At 43.6% G+C, this 18736-nt stretch overlaps 1 protein-coding gene across 1 annotated transcript in view; it reads left to right on the top strand.

Annotated features, from left to right (window-relative positions):
• The window catches only part of arid1b (AT-rich interactive domain 1B), a 163767-nt gene that overhangs the window by 111686 nt on the left and 33345 nt on the right, over nucleotides 1-18736 (top strand). Inside the window, exons 5-6 of the mRNA XM_080042715.1 lie at nucleotides 11583-11669; nucleotides 14137-14316. Of these exons, the coding sequence (XP_079898841.1) occupies nucleotides 11583-11669; nucleotides 14137-14316 (267 nt within the window). The remainder of the gene's footprint in view (nucleotides 1-11582; nucleotides 11670-14136; nucleotides 14317-18736) is intronic.

Raw genomic sequence — 18736 nt, 5'->3', positions numbered from 1 at the left:
TTTGAAAGCAAAGGAGATAACGATCACAAATGCAGCCCAGCGAGTGAACGTTATGTTATGATGGATTGAGTTTGATGGATGACGAAAAAGTAGCTGATGTAACGTCACTGATTGGGGCGTGGCCAGAACATTTGATTCAGTATTCATGTGCTCTTTGAAAATGATACTTGGAGCCAGAAGCATGATTAAACTTGTTGCTGCAGTAAGCATACCACCACCGGTATCACACCTACATTTTGCGCCTGACCTTTCCATTAGTTTTCTGCTATTTAGAGACCCAAGCCAGATTTCATCAATTCTTAAATATGTGCATTTAAAGAGGGTTTTTTAAAAGGTCATGTCAGAAAAAAACTAACCCTGATACACGTTGCTACAAATAACAACATTTAAATGTAGCATGTTTTGCATTTGCCGGAGTAAATTGCAACGATAGAGCTTTTGTCTATAATGAGAAAAAACTGGTTTACAGGAGCCACCCTGTGTTTCTAAGCCTAAATCAGTGGCCGTTTTCATTCCGCCAGTTTGGACAGAGGATGAAGCCGAGTGCACACACACACTGCAGCAGAACACCCAAATAATATCAATCCAGCACGTCTAGACTTTGATATCCCTGGTCCATTTGAAATCCTAATTCAGGCTGGATAGAATATAGAAGAATATTACATCTTAGCGCAGAGCACTTCATGGAATTTGTCTCATTCATTTTCTTCACACAGTTTTTGTCCTTGCATAGAAGGCATTTATTAGGTCTTTGATCACGGTGTTGCAGAAACACGTCTCTCCATTGCAGTGGAATTTTTTAATAAAGTCAATTTCCTTGCTACCTGTAGATCGTGCAAGTATTTCCAGCATTTGTGTCCGGATAGTTATTTCCTCTCCACTTGTCAGTGCTAATGAATTGCGACTGTCTGGTAGTGGTGGCTCTCCCATCTGATTTGTAGCCTTATCTATGATATGGCAGGCCAAACAAGACACCCAACAGGATTATCAGACAATGCACGGTGTTTCTGTCCGTCTCCCGGGAGGCCATAGCAGAGCGCATAACCATTTTAGATAAACACTGAACATTCTAAACGAGTGTGGATTTGATTTGCCACAGACAGGCTCACAAGGAAGTGTGTGTGTGTGTGTGTGTGTGTGTGTGTGTGTGTGTGTGTGTGTGTGTGTGTGTGTGTGTGTGTGTGTGTGTGTGTGTGTGTGTGTGTGTGTGTGTGTGTGTGTGTGTGTGTGTGTGTGTGTGTGTGTGTGTGTGTGCGTGTGTGCCGCCACCTCTCTGACCGGAGCCTCGGCATGTCTCAGGCCTGTCCGTCACTCTGACAAGGCGGGGCAAAATGTCTAGAGTGAGATCCTGACGCCTCTTCTTCCTCCTCCTCCTCCTCCTCCTGGCAGACGCTTACCAGAGTGATTGACGCTAATGAAAAACTGGGACAGTGGTTTTTTTTCCTAGGCGCCCGTGCCAAGAATCATGACGAGAATCCGGAGTGGAGGCGGCAAAGACAAGAAGCGAAACCGATCGCTGGGACGTGATTAATAAGGTTTTTTTTTTAAAAATATATTCCCCCGTGCCAAATAAAAAAAATGGTGATAAAGCGTGGCGCCCGCCATGAGTAACATCTGGCATGTTTTTTGAGCGGCTGTACTACAATCAGTTTGAATTAGATCAAGGGAGCAGCCAGCCTAAAAGAAGACACGGGAGAACTAATGTGGTTAGCACGCATCTGATTACTAACCGCTCCGCTCTCGTACACTAACGTCACAAGTTAGGTCACTTATGTTAATGTTGTGGATGTAGTTTTCGGTACGAGTCAGTGAGGAGAGGAGGGAGCTAGCCAGCATGATTCATGTGCAAGTTTCTTGTTTTTTTTTGAAGATTGTTATCTTCAGTACTCCCACTTCTGTGGCTATAAAAACACATTCTCCATTATTCAAACAAGTTATGTGAACAACAATGTCCCTCGAATAAACAAAATAACAAAGACAATAATAAGCTAATTAATTAGTGTGGAAAATGAATGTGTGTTTTGTTTTTTATCTGCAGTAGTTTGAGCTGCAGTCAAGAAGAAGTCAAAACACAACATATCTTGTGGCTGCATTGCATTCTGGTCCATTAAGGCTGCTGTCAGTGGAGGAATTGAAATTGCACACTCCTCTGTAATGGATTCTGCCTCTCGACTGACATCAAAATTTGTTGTTTACATTTCTGTTTTAGGTAGTTTTTTAAAGTCATTTTTTCTCCTATCAAACTCCATTATAGCTGTGCTGTAAATGTCACCAGGAGATGTCATGTTGTGAGTCTGGGAAATTATCCACATAAACCCAAAGAGTATATACAAAGAAAATAGTGTAGCTACTAAACAATTATTACTTCAAGGCAAATTGTGAAATAGCGGTTTAGAGGTAAAGGGGTATAAAGTAACGACTCATTATATGTGTGTGTGTGTGTGTGTGTGTGTGTGTGTGCGTGTGTGTGTGTGCGTGTGTGTTTGTGTGTCTATATGTGCTTGTGTGTTAGTCTGTCACCGGTCAGTCTCACACGGTGGAGTGATGCGACATGTCACACGGGTGAGCACTCAAAGGACACACGTTACCCTTGACAGCGGTCAGAGGAGAGCAATTCCATCATGTCATCCTTTCACCTGGCTCTCAAACACACACACACACACACACACACACCAGAAAATAACACAGGATGCAGGTAAAACTTACTTATCAGCACATGAGAACACATACAGTTCTTGCAGAGTTTCATGTGAAACATAGATAGTGGACCATTTAAATCGCCTGTATGTGATGAGTGACGGTGTTGCGTGTGTGTGTGTGTGTGCCTGCCTGCGTGCGTGCGTGTGTGAGAGAGAGAGAGGAGGGTATAGAGACTGACAGATTTCCAGCCTATCATACCCCCATACACTTGAACAAATCTATCTTGTTGGTGCTCCACGGCAAGCCTGTGATTCCCTTGACTCCTTACTTCTCCTCTTCTTTCTCTCTCTGTGTGTGTCTCTCTCTCTCTCTCTCCCTCTCTCTCTCTCTCTCTCTCTCTCTTTCTCTCTCTCCATGAAGCAAATCCAATACACTGTAACATTATCCGGGCCTTGCCTTGCTATTTGGATTCTCTCCCGGAGCCAAAAAGGCACACACAGGGCCAAATTGATTTTCCTGTTGCGCTAGATTTGTGACAGTCGAGCAGAAATCACATTGCTCAACCGCCAACCTCCTCCCTCCCCGCCGTATGCACACACACACACACGCACGCACACATGCACGCAAAAACAGACTCGCACACACACACCTCAAACCTCTGAAGCAATTCAGTGCGTCCTCAGAATATTTTTCTCCTTCCATGGGACATCGGGGGACGAGGCAAGCAGACATTAGTCTCTCTTCCGGATGGATGTGGGGCCGAATGGGACTGCCAGCGTTTGGGGTTTCTATCACAAACTGTCAGCACCAGGAGAGATATCTAAGTCATCCTTCAGTCCTTAAAGGAATACTTCAACCTTTTTCAATTTGTAGTTTTTTGCCTGACTCTCTCCGGCTTAAGAAAAGGCGTCAGAAAACTTTCCTGTAACTGTGTGTGCATATTTGATATAGAAATGGGCAAAGGTCGCTCATCCAGGTTAGCTTAGCTCAAACACTGGTAGTCAAGGTGAGCCGGTCAAAAGATAAACTTTACAACATCACTTAACGCTCATGTGTGCTTGTTGGGACTTGTTTATTCATCCCGTTATGTTACGCTCTATATTTTTACACGCACATACAGTATGTGACTGTCACAGGCACTTCCTGGTTTCCTTCCACTATGTATTTCTTTTTGTAAAGTTTATCTTTTGACCTGTTCCCCTTGACTACTAGTGTTTGAGCTAAGCTAACCTGGTTCTAACGACCGATTCCCATTTCTATATCAAAAATGCATGCACAGTTACAGGAACGGTTTCTCCCGCCTTTTCTTGAGCCGAAGAGTGAGGCTAAAAGCTAAAAATGTAAATTCTGAACTATTCCTTTAAGTTAGTGTCGTCCCATATATGGCAGCCACAAACTCCAATTTACTACTCCAATCTTTCCAACACTTTTTCGGCATATTTATTGATGTAGATAACATAGTGTTTGCTGCGTGGTTCTGAGTGTGTGTATGTGTGTGTGTGTATGAAGACGAGTACATAGTTTGGCGAGTTGTCAGGTGTCAGGATGGCGTTACTTCCTATCAACCTCAGTGTGGCTGTAACCCAGAAATGAGTAGAAGACATATAGATTAGCACAGTCAACCCTGATACAGACTAAATCAAACTTCCCACAGACAGAGCAGCACAGAAACTGGTGGATATATGCACATGTCTGCCTCCGCTGTTGTGCTAGGTAAAGTCCCACAACTAATTTCAGTGTCAACAAAATATACTGCGAGGAAAAAATACACTTCTGAGACATTTTTTTCTGATGCAAAATTATTGGAGTTACTCCGGGAAGCAGGCTGTCAATTTATATAATTTAAATGGGTGCACTGTATAGAAGCATTTTCACTGCATTTCCTGCTCATTTATTCAGGTTTATATTGTTATTTTGAAACCCATCTGTATATAGGCCATAGTAAATATGATATTCAAATACAGAATCATTTGGCTGACTGTTTTGCCAATCATAGCTAGAAAAGTGTACAACTCTGGAACAAATGAAGAGACCACAGCATCACAACATTAATTAAGGGAAATGCTCTACATGGAAATATTTTTAGGGGGAGTTCGGGGGTAAGTGTTGTCAGCAGTATAGAATAAAAAAATAATAAACTGTATATACAGAATATTTCACTTAAACACATCCTATAAATAGTGAAACTAGAGACTGATCATTTGGAGTGAATAGTTTTTTTCCAGAGCTGTATTCGCTGCGGTTATCGCTGAAGGAATACTATTATCAATGCTGTGTTTTGTTAAAATAATTGACAATTTTGAACCACTTAGTAAAATAAGAAGTTACCTTGGGTCCCTGTATGTGTGCCTGTATGTTTTCTCGGTGTGCTGCGCCTGTGTTTACACATTTGTGTCTGCCTTGCTTTGAGGGTCAAACTGAAACACCTTTTTCCACATTGTGCCGCTACTAATTGACACAGAGCACATCCACACTTCTCCGTGGCTCCTGCTCGGTCTGTCTACTGCAGAAAATCACAGAATACTCATCTCTCCCTCTTCTATTTTTTTCTCTCTCTTCTTCTTCTCCTTCTCCTTCTCTTCTCTCTGCCAAGGTCCTCCGAGGTGTCTGCCCACCTCTCCACCTCCCTCCCCTCCACTCCTCTCCTCTCCTCTCCTCTCCTCTCCTCTCCTCTCCTCTCCTCTCCTCTCCTCTCCTCTCCTCTCCTCTCCTCTCCTCTCCTCTCCTCTCCTCTCCTCTCCTCTCCTCCCTCCTTCCATCTCGAACTCAACCCCTCCAAGTTTTGTATTTTCTTCTTAAAGAGGTGATTAGAGCTCGCAGGCGCCTAAGCCGTGTATCTGCAGCGTTCGCTTCGAGTGCTTCCAGGGCCGAGGAAAAAAGGACAGAGAGGTCAGGGCGAGTGGAGGAGGGAGAGAGGGGAATAGAGGGAATAGATAGAGAGGGTAAGAAAAAGCCAGGCCTGTCCAGTTAGTTTAGGGCTTAAGGGCTCCTTTATTATGTTAGCGGTTGGTGATAGATAGAGTCTCCTCAAAGCTGCTTTAAAACCCCGCATTTGTCCTTTTTCTACATGTGCGTCGTCCTCCAGCCTCGCCCCGTGGTTTTGCATTTCGTGTTTTTTTTTTTTCATTTCAGAAAATAATATTTCCATCTCTAATTATGATAATGAGAAAGCACAACTGTTTGGCGAGGGTCCCCTGTGCTTCATCCACTCCAAGGTCAAAGGTCAATTCCAAGATGCCTCCAAGGAAGCCCTAGTTGATGACCTCGGATCAGAATTGCATACATAAAGGTGGCCATTTTCCAAAAACAACGTTAGTAAATGATTTCCCCTGAAAAAAACAAATTCAGAAGCTGTAAAATAGATGCCGCAGGGAGACGTTCAACCAAAAAACTTGGATTTCTCCTCTGTTAGCGGTTGGTGATAGTTATTTTGAGTTTTTTTTTTTATGCAAGTGTGTTTTTTCAGTGTGCAGTGCGGAGCCGGGGCAGAGTTTTCTCTAGTCACACCACTCCCTGAGAGGCGGCGTGGTGGGAACACTGCCTCTGGCTGTCCCTGTCCCCCTCTCTCTTTTCTCTCATTATTTTTATCGTGCTCGCTTTCTCTGTTATTTTCCCTCTTGTGTCTCTCCTTTCCCCTGGTCCCCACCCTGTCTCTCTGCTGTGTTCCTAGCTCAGAGCGTTGCTGCGGCGCGGGGCCTCCCACCGAGGAACAAGCCTGGATTTTTCCATCCACATCTTTGCCTCTTGTTCCTCCCTCTAATTTATCCACATCTCTCCTCCAGCTCTCTTTCTCCACTTCTCTCTTCCTCCTTTCTCTCCATCCACACGTCAGCCCCCCCCCATACAATCTATCACCCACTCCCACATGCCTCTGTCTCTCCCTCCTCTTCCCGATAGCTGCTCGCGTTTCGAAGTGAAACAGCAAAACGCTGTCCCCGCAGACATTATATTCACAAAACACACCGTAGGCCAAAACAGGGGGTGGGGGGGGGGGGGGGGGGGGAAGAATGGCACCGGCTTGCTGTGTTAGCTGTTTAGAGAAATCCCATTCCAACCCTGTCCGACTGGAAAAGCCTAACCGAAACCCGAACAGTACGCAATTATTTTCCCTTCCCAACACCTATTTCTTTGCTTTCTCTCACTCCTTCGCTCCGTCTCTCCCCCCTTTTGCATCTCGCTTGCTGCTTTTTAGCTTAAGCTGCAGTTTTGCTTTACTTACAGTTGCTACTCAGCATTGGAAGTAATGAGAATCTTGGGAGAGCGCTTGTTTTGCGAGCCTCTGCAGGCCTACGCTCGTCCCCCTACAGGGAGAGTTAACTGGCATTAGCCCCCGGCTCGGAGAGGCATTGACTCGCACCCATTGAGATCTAAACCACCATTATTGGAGCCCGCTGTTTATCTGCCTCTTTCCCTTGAAGACTCGGCAAGTGGGGGGATATTACCTTGGTGTGTGTGTGTGTGTGTGTGTGTGTGTGTGTGTGTGTGTGTGTGTGTGTGTGTGTGTATGTGTGTGTTTACAGCCTAAGGGTTGTATTAAAAGATGGTGCTGAAGCAGCTCTTTCTCTCTATTCTACACCATTCTATTAGTGCGCACAGCCGTTACCTCACTTTCGCAAAAAAAATTGCCCCCACTGCTCCGGGAGGCCTGTGTTTGTGAGAAACTGTTTGGGAAATATGTGCGCGTGCAATTGTGAATGTTCGCGTGCATGTAGACAAGCAGAGACATCGCTGCATCTCGGTGTGTATACATAATATATCTGCACACTTTTACCAGCGTGTACACACTTGTCGGCCGACGCACACCCACACCTTCCTTTCATCTGCAATTAATAAAAGTCTTTTTATTGACTCTCAGGTTTACTTTTCGTCCTTGGTATTAACACACACACACACGCACAGGCACAGTAGCTTCTAAGCTAATGTTACCCGGGCCCTGAAACAAAACAGAAATATGGCCACAAGTACTCTCCCTCGGCTTTGAACTTCGCCTGCATTTGCGTTTGTAACTCGGATGAAAAAAAGCTTCAAAGAGCACACTGCCTCTCTTCAAAGGGAGACTCACAGTTGCCTCCACACACACAGTCCTCACGGAAGAGAAATTAAAAAATGTGTATTGGGTTTTTAGCAGGGAGCATTATCTCCCCCAAAAATGCAATGAACTCTCCCATTCCTTTTGGCCCTGCTGCTGCCTTGTATCACGGGGAAAGTGTAGAAAATGGATGTGCTCGCTAAGTGCCTTTTTACAACGAGGAAATTACAGTTATTTGACTCCTGAGCGGAATTCCAAAAAGAGCATCCTTGTTGTAGATGTCTTACTCCTTTTTTGTCCTTGGTCTTTCTTTCGCATGTCTTTCGTCTCTCTCTCTAAAACTCCATCAACACGATCAAAGCCTCGGATCAGTTCATCTATTGAAGCCGACTGATCTCTAATGGGTCAGTTTTAAATATACAGCGTTTGCACGGATGCACACACCCATGAAAGAGTCCTGTTTGACGGCTTTCCACCGAGATTCACAGATTATACGGGTACTGAAAAACATCTCGTAAACTACAATTAATTCAAAATGAAAGCACCTTGCTTCTTAACTCCAGTTCTCATTGAAACTGAATATGTATGGTGGCTAGCAGGGAATATTATTTGCGGCCATTTTGTATTTGAGTGTATTAGCCAATGTGCATATGGGCGATGGTGGAGGTGTAAATTGCAGACAGTGGTTAAAGATGCAGGCTAAGGGACAGCAAGGCTATGATAGACTAGGTCTAGGATATGTGCTCAATGTGTTGTATAGCACCTGTGGGAACACTAGAGATATAGGCAACAAACTCAAAGAGTTTCAAAAGCTGAAACAAAAAATAAACCTTCAAGCACACACAAATGCTCCAGGTATACTGAAAGACTAGAAACATACATAAAATAGCCAAACAACCACAAAAAAGTTGCAAGAATGATGATAACTATTTCAACACATTCCGTATTACACTTAAAAGCTCTCAAACCAGATCTAAACTCATGTACTCAATGCATTTACATAGAAAGTTACATATTGTACAAGTTTATAGCCAGGCAAGCCTACACACCGATCAACACAAATAACACTAACGCAGACCAGTCAGAAGTAGTGAAGCTGGATGGTGGAAGCATCATTTATTGGTTTTACATTTTCATTCATAGCTAGCAAAGACAACCTTCTTTTCTTTGGACAGGAAAAGATATACCGTCGGCTCCTGCTGACATTTAGCTCTCTCCCTTCCTTCCTTCGCTCGCTCTCTCTCTCTCTCTCTCTCTCTCTCTCTCTCTCTCTCTCTCTCAGCAGCACATGGAGAAAAACTGCACGTCAAAGATTCAGCATATGAATTATTAATGGTCCAGATTAAACGTGCCAGGACTCACTGCGAAGCCTGTTTGTTTTATTTGGACGTAATTATTTAATGGCACCTTGTTAAAAATGATAGTGTGGAGAGGAGAGAGAGAAACGCAAAGAAGGGAGGGAAGAGGAGAACATGTGAGCCCGGGCTTTGTTTGGACAGTAATTGGTAGTGAAATAATTACGAAGTGCTCCGAGCTTCACTCGTTCATTGCAGAGAAAGAGGAAGGGAGGGGTGAGGCCTTGTCAGACTCAACCGTTCTACCGCTCCTCTCTCATCTGTTCTTTCAATTTCCTCCTTCTCAACAAGGATCTCTGTTTCCTTTCGTTCATCTCTTTCTCTCTCCATCTCTCTCTCACACACACATAAACGCACGGTCGGTTGTCTTTGCATTAATCTCAACTCTGGCGACAGTTTACATGGATATGTGGAGAGAGTAGTGGAGCATGGAGGGCACTGTTCCCTATTTGTACCTTTATGGTGACACGCATGCACAAACACACACACACACACACACACACACACACACACATACACAGTACAAGCTGCTGCCACCACCCCTCTACCATCCAAACAAACAGAGTCTGACAGCATAGCTGGTGCCTGGCATGCATCCCTGCACACACAAAACGCACACATACACACAAACACACACAAAGGCTAGCCTTTGTCGTAGTGTTGACTTCCATAGTTTAAGGGTTCAATAAACTCCTGCTAGCGTGCTCCATCTACTCTACCAGTCCACCCGTCTAAACCCGTGTTGCAGCTAAATCTGTCCCTCCAGCTACAAGTGCCCGGGACCCTCTACAAGAGGCCTTAGGCGCCACCAAACATATAGACACATACTTCATAAACAGTACAATTCATACACACACTGAGCAGAAGTGCACATACAGATTGGAGGAAGCTATATACCAGTGGTGCAAGTAATCAGTACATTTATTAAAGTATAGTGCATAGGTAGAATTTGAGGTACATTTTCTTGAGTTTTTCCATTATCAATATCTCTAGCTTACTCCTGCTGCACTTTAGAGGAAAATATTGTACTTTTTACTCTATTTTTTATTAGATCTACAGTATAGTTACTTTTTTTTTACAATTTGCTACTGTACTTTTACTACAGCAGCACTCCTTTCACCACTGGTATGCACGTATGGCACACAACTAGTTTTTCTTGTGTTATTACAGTTTCTTCGGTGTTCGCATTCACGGTCTCCACTTTTCTTCCTGCCACATGCTGACAGACTTACTAATCGAATATTCCCTCTTTGAAACAGCGCTGCTGGATCTATTCATGTGTGAGCCAGGGGGTCTGTTCATGTGTGTGTGTGTGTGTGTGTGTGTGTGTATGTGTGTGTGTGTGTGTGCGCCTTGGTGCTCTAACGTGTGTTTCCTTGTGTGTTTGACTGTGTTTATTTACACTTGTTTGTCCAATTACGTCTGTGTGTGTGTAGGCGGACCGGGCGTATGGAAATGTTGTTTATGCAGTTTTGTGCAAAGCAATTATGTTGCCTTAATTGGGTTTGTTTATGTGGAGAGTGTGCCACCTCCAGTCATGTATTACTGCTACAGTGGACATACACAGCAAACACACACACATACACACACACACACACACACTTGCACATTCACTTCCAGAAAACAGTACACTTCGTACTGTGTGATTGAATAATGTGAAGTGTGTCCTTTATAATAAGTGATTTATACTTGCTGTGAGTTTTAAGGAAAGTGTAGCAGCAAAAAAATAATACAGCATTCCTTTTAACACATCATCATCATGAATAAACCATTTCCTTTGGCACATAGTCCCATTTCTATAGATGCAACTCAAATCATACAACAAAATTGTAAAAGAAATACATGGTGACAATCATCATTGAACAGGCCTCCTGCATATCGTATACCAAAGTAAAGCAGTGCAGTTAAAAAAAAAAAAAACATTCTCCACTTGTCTTTCCCCTCTCTTCCTTGTCTCAGGTCTGAATCCAAAGATAAAAGGTTAATTTGCCCATCTCTCCCTCTCCTTCCTCTGGGCCAAATCAATCCCACAACAGTCTGTGTCTGCCATTGTCCTAATCAGACTCTCAACTCTACTATTGGATTTCAATGGAACAGGCGCAGCCCCAAAGACCTGCACACAACCACCGCCATCTAATCAATGAGCCTCAAATGGCTCTGCTTTTCTATAGGGGATCACTCAGGTTTTAATGCTTACACAAGGAGGTGGCACAGGGTCCAATGACTTGATATGTCCTCTTGGAAGTACATTTGTCTCTTGGCTAATTGTGAATCACAAACAAACGACTTCATAAATAGTGACAAGTGCTGAGCTCTGGTTAAGTCAAATGTTGCCATCTATCCCTCTTATCCAATCCTATATACATTGTGTCTATTGTCTTTGTTATCATGCAAATAGGGGAATTCAATCATGGCAAACATTTTCTTTTAACGTGCACATTTTTGTTACAAAGACAGAGTTGAACCTTTTGTACCCCTGAAAGGTGTCCTGTAGGTCTAGTGCAAGGTGGATGTCTGAACTTTCACGTTCTGACCTGATATGTCATTTTGTTCTGCAGGTTCCACCATGGCCCCACAGAACTCTGGGAATGGACCAGATGGAGTCCACCCGCCAAACACCCGCTCACCTATGGCTCAGGAGAGAGGTATGTGTATACGAGTGTGTGTGTGTGTGTGTGTGTGTGTGTGTGTGTGTGTGTGTGTGTGTGTGTGCATGTGCGCGCGCGTGCGTGCGTGTGCGCGCGCGTGCGTGCGTGTGCCTCTGGTGAGCATTTGTTGTGTGGCCTTGTCTGGCAGGAGAATAGAGAAGGTGATTTAGTGTTATCCAAGGTGAATGTTTGGATGGTGGAATGTCACGTCTGTGTTTATGACATGATGTATATTTGTGTGAGACTAGCACACATGTCCTTAGAACACCCGATTCAACACAGTAGTGTCACCTTAATGGAAGGACTGTGGTGACCCCTCTCTGTCACCCACTGAAGAGCAGTTAACATCGGAGAGAGAAAGAGGGAATGGATGGATGAAGACAGAAGAAGAGAGAGAGAGAGAGAGTATGAGGCACTGTAAAAGGTTATTTCCCAACATGATGAAATCAAGCCGGAGATTTAATGCTGCTCACTAATGCCTGTAAACCTCCAGCCCTTCCCAGCCCAGTCCAGGAAAACACAGCAGCGGTTAACAGGGTTGGCCATCTTTTTTTTGTTTTTGTTTTATCTGCCCGCTGTTTTCCTAGCTAGGATTAACCCCCCCCCCCACACACACACACACACACACACACACACACCAACACACCACACCAACACACACACCCCACTTTGCTCAAGTGCCTGCCTCCCTAAGAGCCTCTCTCCACTCTTCATTTCCATAAATCCGCTGAATGTCCCTTTTTTCTCCCACCACTGTCTATAGTAAGCTTCGACTGCTGATGGTTGTTGTTGTTGTCCGGCTGAGAGCTTCATTCGCTTTGCCAGAAAGACAGAAAGGTTATGTGTGTGTGTGTGTGTGTGTGTGTGTGTGTGTGTGTGTGTGTGTGTGTGTGTGTGTGTGTGTGTGTGTGTGTGTGTGTGTGTGTGTGTGTGTGTGTGTGTGTTCCGAGAGCAAGAGGGAACAACCAAGTACAGAGAGAGAGAGAGAAAACCTTGAATGTGTTATTTGCTTTTAGCACTGTCTGCACAATGTTCCTCTCCTCATCCATTTTCCAGGCAATTTAAAGTGCGATATTACACACTGTAATTTTTTTTCTCCTCCTCTCCAGAATCCCCTTACCCTAATGGAAGCAAAACATTACAATAATGTCCTCGCTCCTTAAACCCAGCACTCGCAGCCTAAGCACTTTCAGGCCCCAATCGCTCTTTCCCTCCGCTGCACTGTCTTTCCCTCCCACACACACACACTTTTCTCTCTCACTGCTTCTCTCTCTCTGTGTCTTGGCCTCCGTCTCTTTCCCCGCACACACACACACACACACACACACACACACACACACAAAGAGCGTTTATTGCCCTCTGTCTCCGTTATCTCCCCCCACACACACTCAGAAACGCAAATATATACACGCGTGTATGTGCACACAAGCGTATAGTGAATACACACATAGCATTTTAAAAACTTTTATCTCCCTCCTCTCTCCTCGCATTTTCTCTTGCTCTCTTAGCGGAAACAAGGAATTATACAAGTGTCAACTTGCACTTTCCCTAAACCCCAAACTCACTAAAGAGTGGGCTCATTCAACAGAGCGGATAGCTATCAAAGTTTACGGTTGAGCAGGCCCAATCCATTTACACCTAATCTGCGCTACCGAATGCCCCTCCCCCCCCAACACACACACACATACACACAAAAATACACTCACGCCGACACACCCTCTCTCTTTTTTCGCTCAATGGCCGACCAGCGACCTTTCCCCATTCGCTGTGGATCGGGAGACCTTTCTGTGGGTTTTAAAAAACGAAAGGGGCGGCTTGAAAGCGCCAAGCCCAGGCGAGGATCGTTCCAAATGTCAATTTGAATGGTTGAGGCGAGTTTTGGGCCTGGGAGGCTTTGACACATCTATTGACAGAACGGCTTAGAATAACAGAGTAGCCATGGTCAAATCACCGGCTTATTCTGTGGAGAGGTTTTTTTTTTTTTTTTTTTTCCTCACTCAATTGTATCAGTTCTTTCATATATATACACACACACACACACACACACACACACACACACACACACACACACATACCAAGTTATCTGTGTGTGTTTATTTGTGCTCAGGGTTCCTTTTACATATCAGCCTGTCCTTTTTAGTGCACATTTTGTCTAATACCCACTAGTGCATTTTATGTACCTCCATTGATGTGTATCTACGAGTAACAAGAGCCAATGCCAAAGCAAAAGATTAGTGCTTTCATCGAATGGAAGGGGTCTCTTTACATGAGGAAATTGAATGGATATCCCAGTTTAGTGAGCTGGAGAATGATCACACCCCCCACCCTCGCTTAATCCCTCAGGCAACATTTGATTTCACCAAGCAGGTACTTTTACTACTAAATCAGGCGTTTAACGTTTTTTTAGCTTAAGTGTTGACATTGATTCATTTTCTTTTTTTTTATGTCTGTTCGTGTGTTTCAGGCTTCATGTCCAACATGCAGAGGAACCAGGCTAGCTCTCAGTTTGCTTCCCCTCAGTCTGGACCTTCTATGTCCCCCCACCCTTCACCTGGGGGCCCATTGTACCCGGGCATGGGTCCCTACTCACAGAGCGGCCCCTCTGGCCCTTATGGACCTCAAGGATCACAGTATGGACAGCAAGGTTTGAGCCACATTTTCTTTTTTAGTCTTGCCTAAATGAGAATTATTAACAAACATGACTTAAACAGGACTTAACTTGGTGCGATTACATTTGAAAATCCTATTTTAATACCCAGGCGCATACTGTAGGATTAATCTCAGGATTATACATTTCATTCAATAAAGAGTTTAATTGAAGAGGAATAAAAAGCTCGCTCACTGCTCCATGGCTGTCTATTTCCTTAAAGATAAGGTCCTGTAAAATGAAAAGATGCCTTAGTCATATACGTCAATGGCCCAACGTTGCGTGTCAAACTTTATGCTAAGAAAGTAGGCAGTTACCACATACCTTCAGCAATTTCTAATTGATTTAGCTGAAAAAAGAAAATCTCATTTTGGTGTGACCAGGCCTTAACACTTCATCGTGCAGTGTTTTTCAATAGATACAAAGGCTGGTATAACAGTCTAGGTTAGTCATTTGTCCAGAAAAGTCACTTTCAGCCCAAATTCCAGTGTGTATTCCAGAGTTTTTCATTATCTCTGGGCTCTAATGAGAAATTGGAGTCCTTGTAGTCAGGCTCATTGAAACAACATAAAAACACCTCTCCATCGTCAATCTTTGTCCGGAATAAAGAATGCAACTGTCAGGGCACGGTATAAAAAAAAGTCCATTGAAAAACTCAAAAGTGAGAGGAATTTTGAATTCTCCACACTCTTTTAAACATTACGATGAATGATTAATTATGAAAACCACTAACAGACTTGCTGTGTTGACTAAGTGTGTTGACTCTTAACCTGACATCAGTTGCTGCTTTCTGACTGGTTGTATCGGTTGATGAATACCGCGCGTGCCATTCATTCAGATTGGGGGGCTATAGAGGAGTTTGGCCTCAGATTGGAGAGTCGCATTTGTCTTTTTTTTGATGACTGTTGGCCCCCATTTCGCCGTCACACTGGGCCTTGACATTGGTGCCATTGGTTTCAAAGAGAGTCTGTTAATGAGGAATATAAAGAGACTCATTTCAAAAAGACATATCCTTTCCCCTTTTTTTTCTATCACTAACTCTATCTCTGTCACACACTCACACATACACACACACACACACACACACACACACACACACACACACACACACACACAGATACATCTGTACAATAGCCTACTCTGGTCTTGTGTGATGGTGGGTTCCTCTGCGGGTATTGGGAAGTGCCCTTTTTTCTGAGGGCGTGACTCTCAGAATATTCATGAGACTTTTGAACCATGGACACACTTCTTGGCCCTCCTCATGATAAGATTATGAGGTTAGCTCCAGACTTGACGAGGCAGACTGACACATCACAGAGTATGCCAACTGAATGATGATGTCCAATCCTACCTTCAGGCTCAATATTTTACTGTTAGCCTCTGAGAGAAAGGGGGCAGGGTTCTTAGAAGAAAGTGGTTTATCCTCCCCCCTACTCAAACATGGTCTAATTGTGGATTTTTGTAACATCTCCTTTAAAATACTTCTTGTTTGATTAACCAACTTCTAAAAACGGAATAAGCGTTCGCAGTATGATATTATCCAAACAAGGCCAGTCTCACAATTTCCTTAAGGCTGAATTCCCGTACCAATAAAGTGACTTCTGAAATCGTTCTGGCACCTCACTTTGATTGGAGCTGTCATCTCTTAAAAGCACACGGTCCCTATCTTCCAATGAAACATTTATTGTGTTTGACGTTCATGAAATGCATGTACATCCTCTGTTCTTTTCTGTATGACTGTTTGACTGCACAGAGGGATGTAACTCTACTCTGAGCGAGAAGCCTTTTTTTACAAAGTCTCCCAGCATACAAATAGTTCAGACATAGTAATTTAACAGATTCACGACTTTATAAAATTTATATATCTCAAGAGTTTAAAAGTAGATAGCCTCATATTTTAATGTATCTAAGTAACTATGTATATATATTTATGTGTGTGTATATATATGTGTATATGTGTGTATATATATTTAATCTACAATAAAAAGTTAATCTACCAGCCCCATTAATCCTGTGCTAATTCAAATTGTTGCTGTAGTTGTCCTAGATTTCTATTTGAAAGTCTTCAAAGTGTTAAAGCATGAGTCTTTAGTTTAGTTTACCACAGTGTATATAGGTCTGTTTGATGAGCCATTAAGTGAATCAGTCATTAAACGACCAAGCTTTTAGAAAAAGAAAACACAGATTGCAGGAATTTTGGTTAAAAGAAGAAGTTTGGATCAATCTCTATTATTAAGCATTCTCCGCTCGCTTGTTTTCTCCAACGTAGGACTCCCGGCCATCCAGCAAACGTTGACATCTGCTGTAGTACTTTGTTTTTCTGCCTTTGGCGACACACCAGACGAAACGGTGTGGTATTCTTTGGTAGATGTGTCTTTTTTAATGTGTCACCTTGATAGATGCACCCATCCGTTCGTGTGTTTTCCCAAAATTGCGGCCTCTCCCTCGCATTTGTTAATGTTGATTAATTGCGCTAATGCATTTGGTATTTGGTCTCCCCTCTCCACCCACTCTTATCTCTTAATGTGACTTTGGCTGGGCTGACAGCCCAGTAAGCAGAGAGGAAAAGAGAAATAAAGCAAGCAGAGAGCGACAGCAAGGCGGAGTAGCCTGGAAGAAGCTCTGGAGGCAGATGAGCGTGAAATCTCACTCAGATGACAGGAGAGATGTTCCCATCAGAAACAGAAAAAACAGCTCAGCCCTGCTGTCTCCTCATCACACATAGATTCACTATACATATATATATTTATACTGTGTATACCCATCTGTACTTCATTTGAATCTTCTCACAGCACAAGTTGGGCTAGGTTAGACAGATCAGTGTTTCTGCCCTTTGCACTAGCACCCACACTATGCCAATGCAATGATTTTGCTGTAATGTTATAGAAGGCTTTGCTTTTTCAATGTTAAAATAAAACTGTCAAATGTACCCTTTAAACCGGTAACCAGAGGATTTCCTCATGTTCCATTCTTTTGAGGACATATCATCCTCAGACAGAATTTATTTGAATACACAAATATTTAAATATCACTTATCAGTCAGATATATAAAAACACCGCTCCCAACCGCTTCAGCACTGCAAACCTATGATATGAACTCCAAGACATAGCCTGGGCCCAGTTCTTGGAGGGCCCATCAGGGGCCTGTGTAAGGTGAACAGGGCAGACAGCTGCTGGTCATTGTTCTTAATGACAGCTCCATCTGCTTTCCCTCCCTTTCCCTGGCGCGTTAACAAATTAGCCAGCCATTAGCGAACACAGAAACGTACTCCCAAGTTCCTGAACTCTGCACTGCTGTTTTTCTTGGCCTGTCTGCCATATGCTGGTTGAACCATATTATTGGACCTTAAAGTTGTGTTTGTGTGTCTGAGTGTTGTATTTTTATAGCAATCATGCTAGCCACACAAACCAATGCTCACAATGTGTAGCTCACCAAAGGACATAGAAACTGCCAGGTGTTGTGTTACTAACACTGCTGTTTTACCAGGGGCGTTCAACTTTAGTGCAGCCTGTTGAATCGACTACATGAGCTCCATCCAAAATACAAGTTATTGTTGATACATGAGACTGAAGGAGGATATGAGCCTTCTACAAACAACACTGAAATATTTAGTGGTTATTTCCAGAGATCTTTGATAAGATAAGTCTGCTTCCTAGACTGTTACCCTAGGACTTCTTCCAGATTGATCTACAGCCAAAGCCAGCCAAAGCTTTTTTCTGCTTTCTCAGAGTCTAAATGTGAACTCAAACAGTGAGTGGACTGCCCAGTATATTCCCCTCAAAAAATATTTAAGCTGCTAAATGTTCATGGCTGCCCTTTGAAAGCACTCTTTATCCAAAGCTGATCTCATTCTGTGTGTTGATACATCAGACTCTCCTCAGGATTCAAATGACTCCGACAGCTGTTTTACAAGACAAGCATTTGGACATGGTACAGAGCCAGCAGTGGACACACAGACAGACAGGGGAGGAGGAGGATATCAGGCCATTACAGGAGATTTGGAGTCTGTCTCAGCTCTGCTCTGTCTCCCACCCATCACATAGCCCCCTCCCCCCCCCCCCCTCTTGTGGGGTGAAGCACTCTGCTGGTAATGACCATGCTTCAGACAGTACTTTTTAAGTCTAGGTGCCTTGCTGGAGCCAGGGTGTAATTCAGCCCAAAAAAACTAGTGCCTGAGGAAGAGAGTGGAGTTTTTCAGTGCGAAATTGACAGTGTATGTGGGCAGGCCACCCCAAGGCTCTCCCCAGCTCTGCTTAGGTTCAGAAACCCTGCTAGGGGAAGGTGCTGATGTGCCTGGGTGACACGATCTGTTTTGGGCTCTGGCAAGTGAAGACGCTGCAAAAAAAAACAATACATCCTCGCAAGCACACAAATAGCACATGTTTAACCTGGATAAAGCATGTGAAAATGTGACAT

Source organism: Ammodytes marinus, assembly GCF_949987685.1.
Source record: "Ammodytes marinus genome assembly, chromosome: 15".
Taxonomy (NCBI): domain Eukaryota; kingdom Metazoa; phylum Chordata; class Actinopteri; order Uranoscopiformes; family Ammodytidae; genus Ammodytes; species Ammodytes marinus.
The sequence above is the reverse complement of the archived record's forward strand: the minus strand, read 5'-3'. Positions and strand labels throughout refer to the sequence as shown.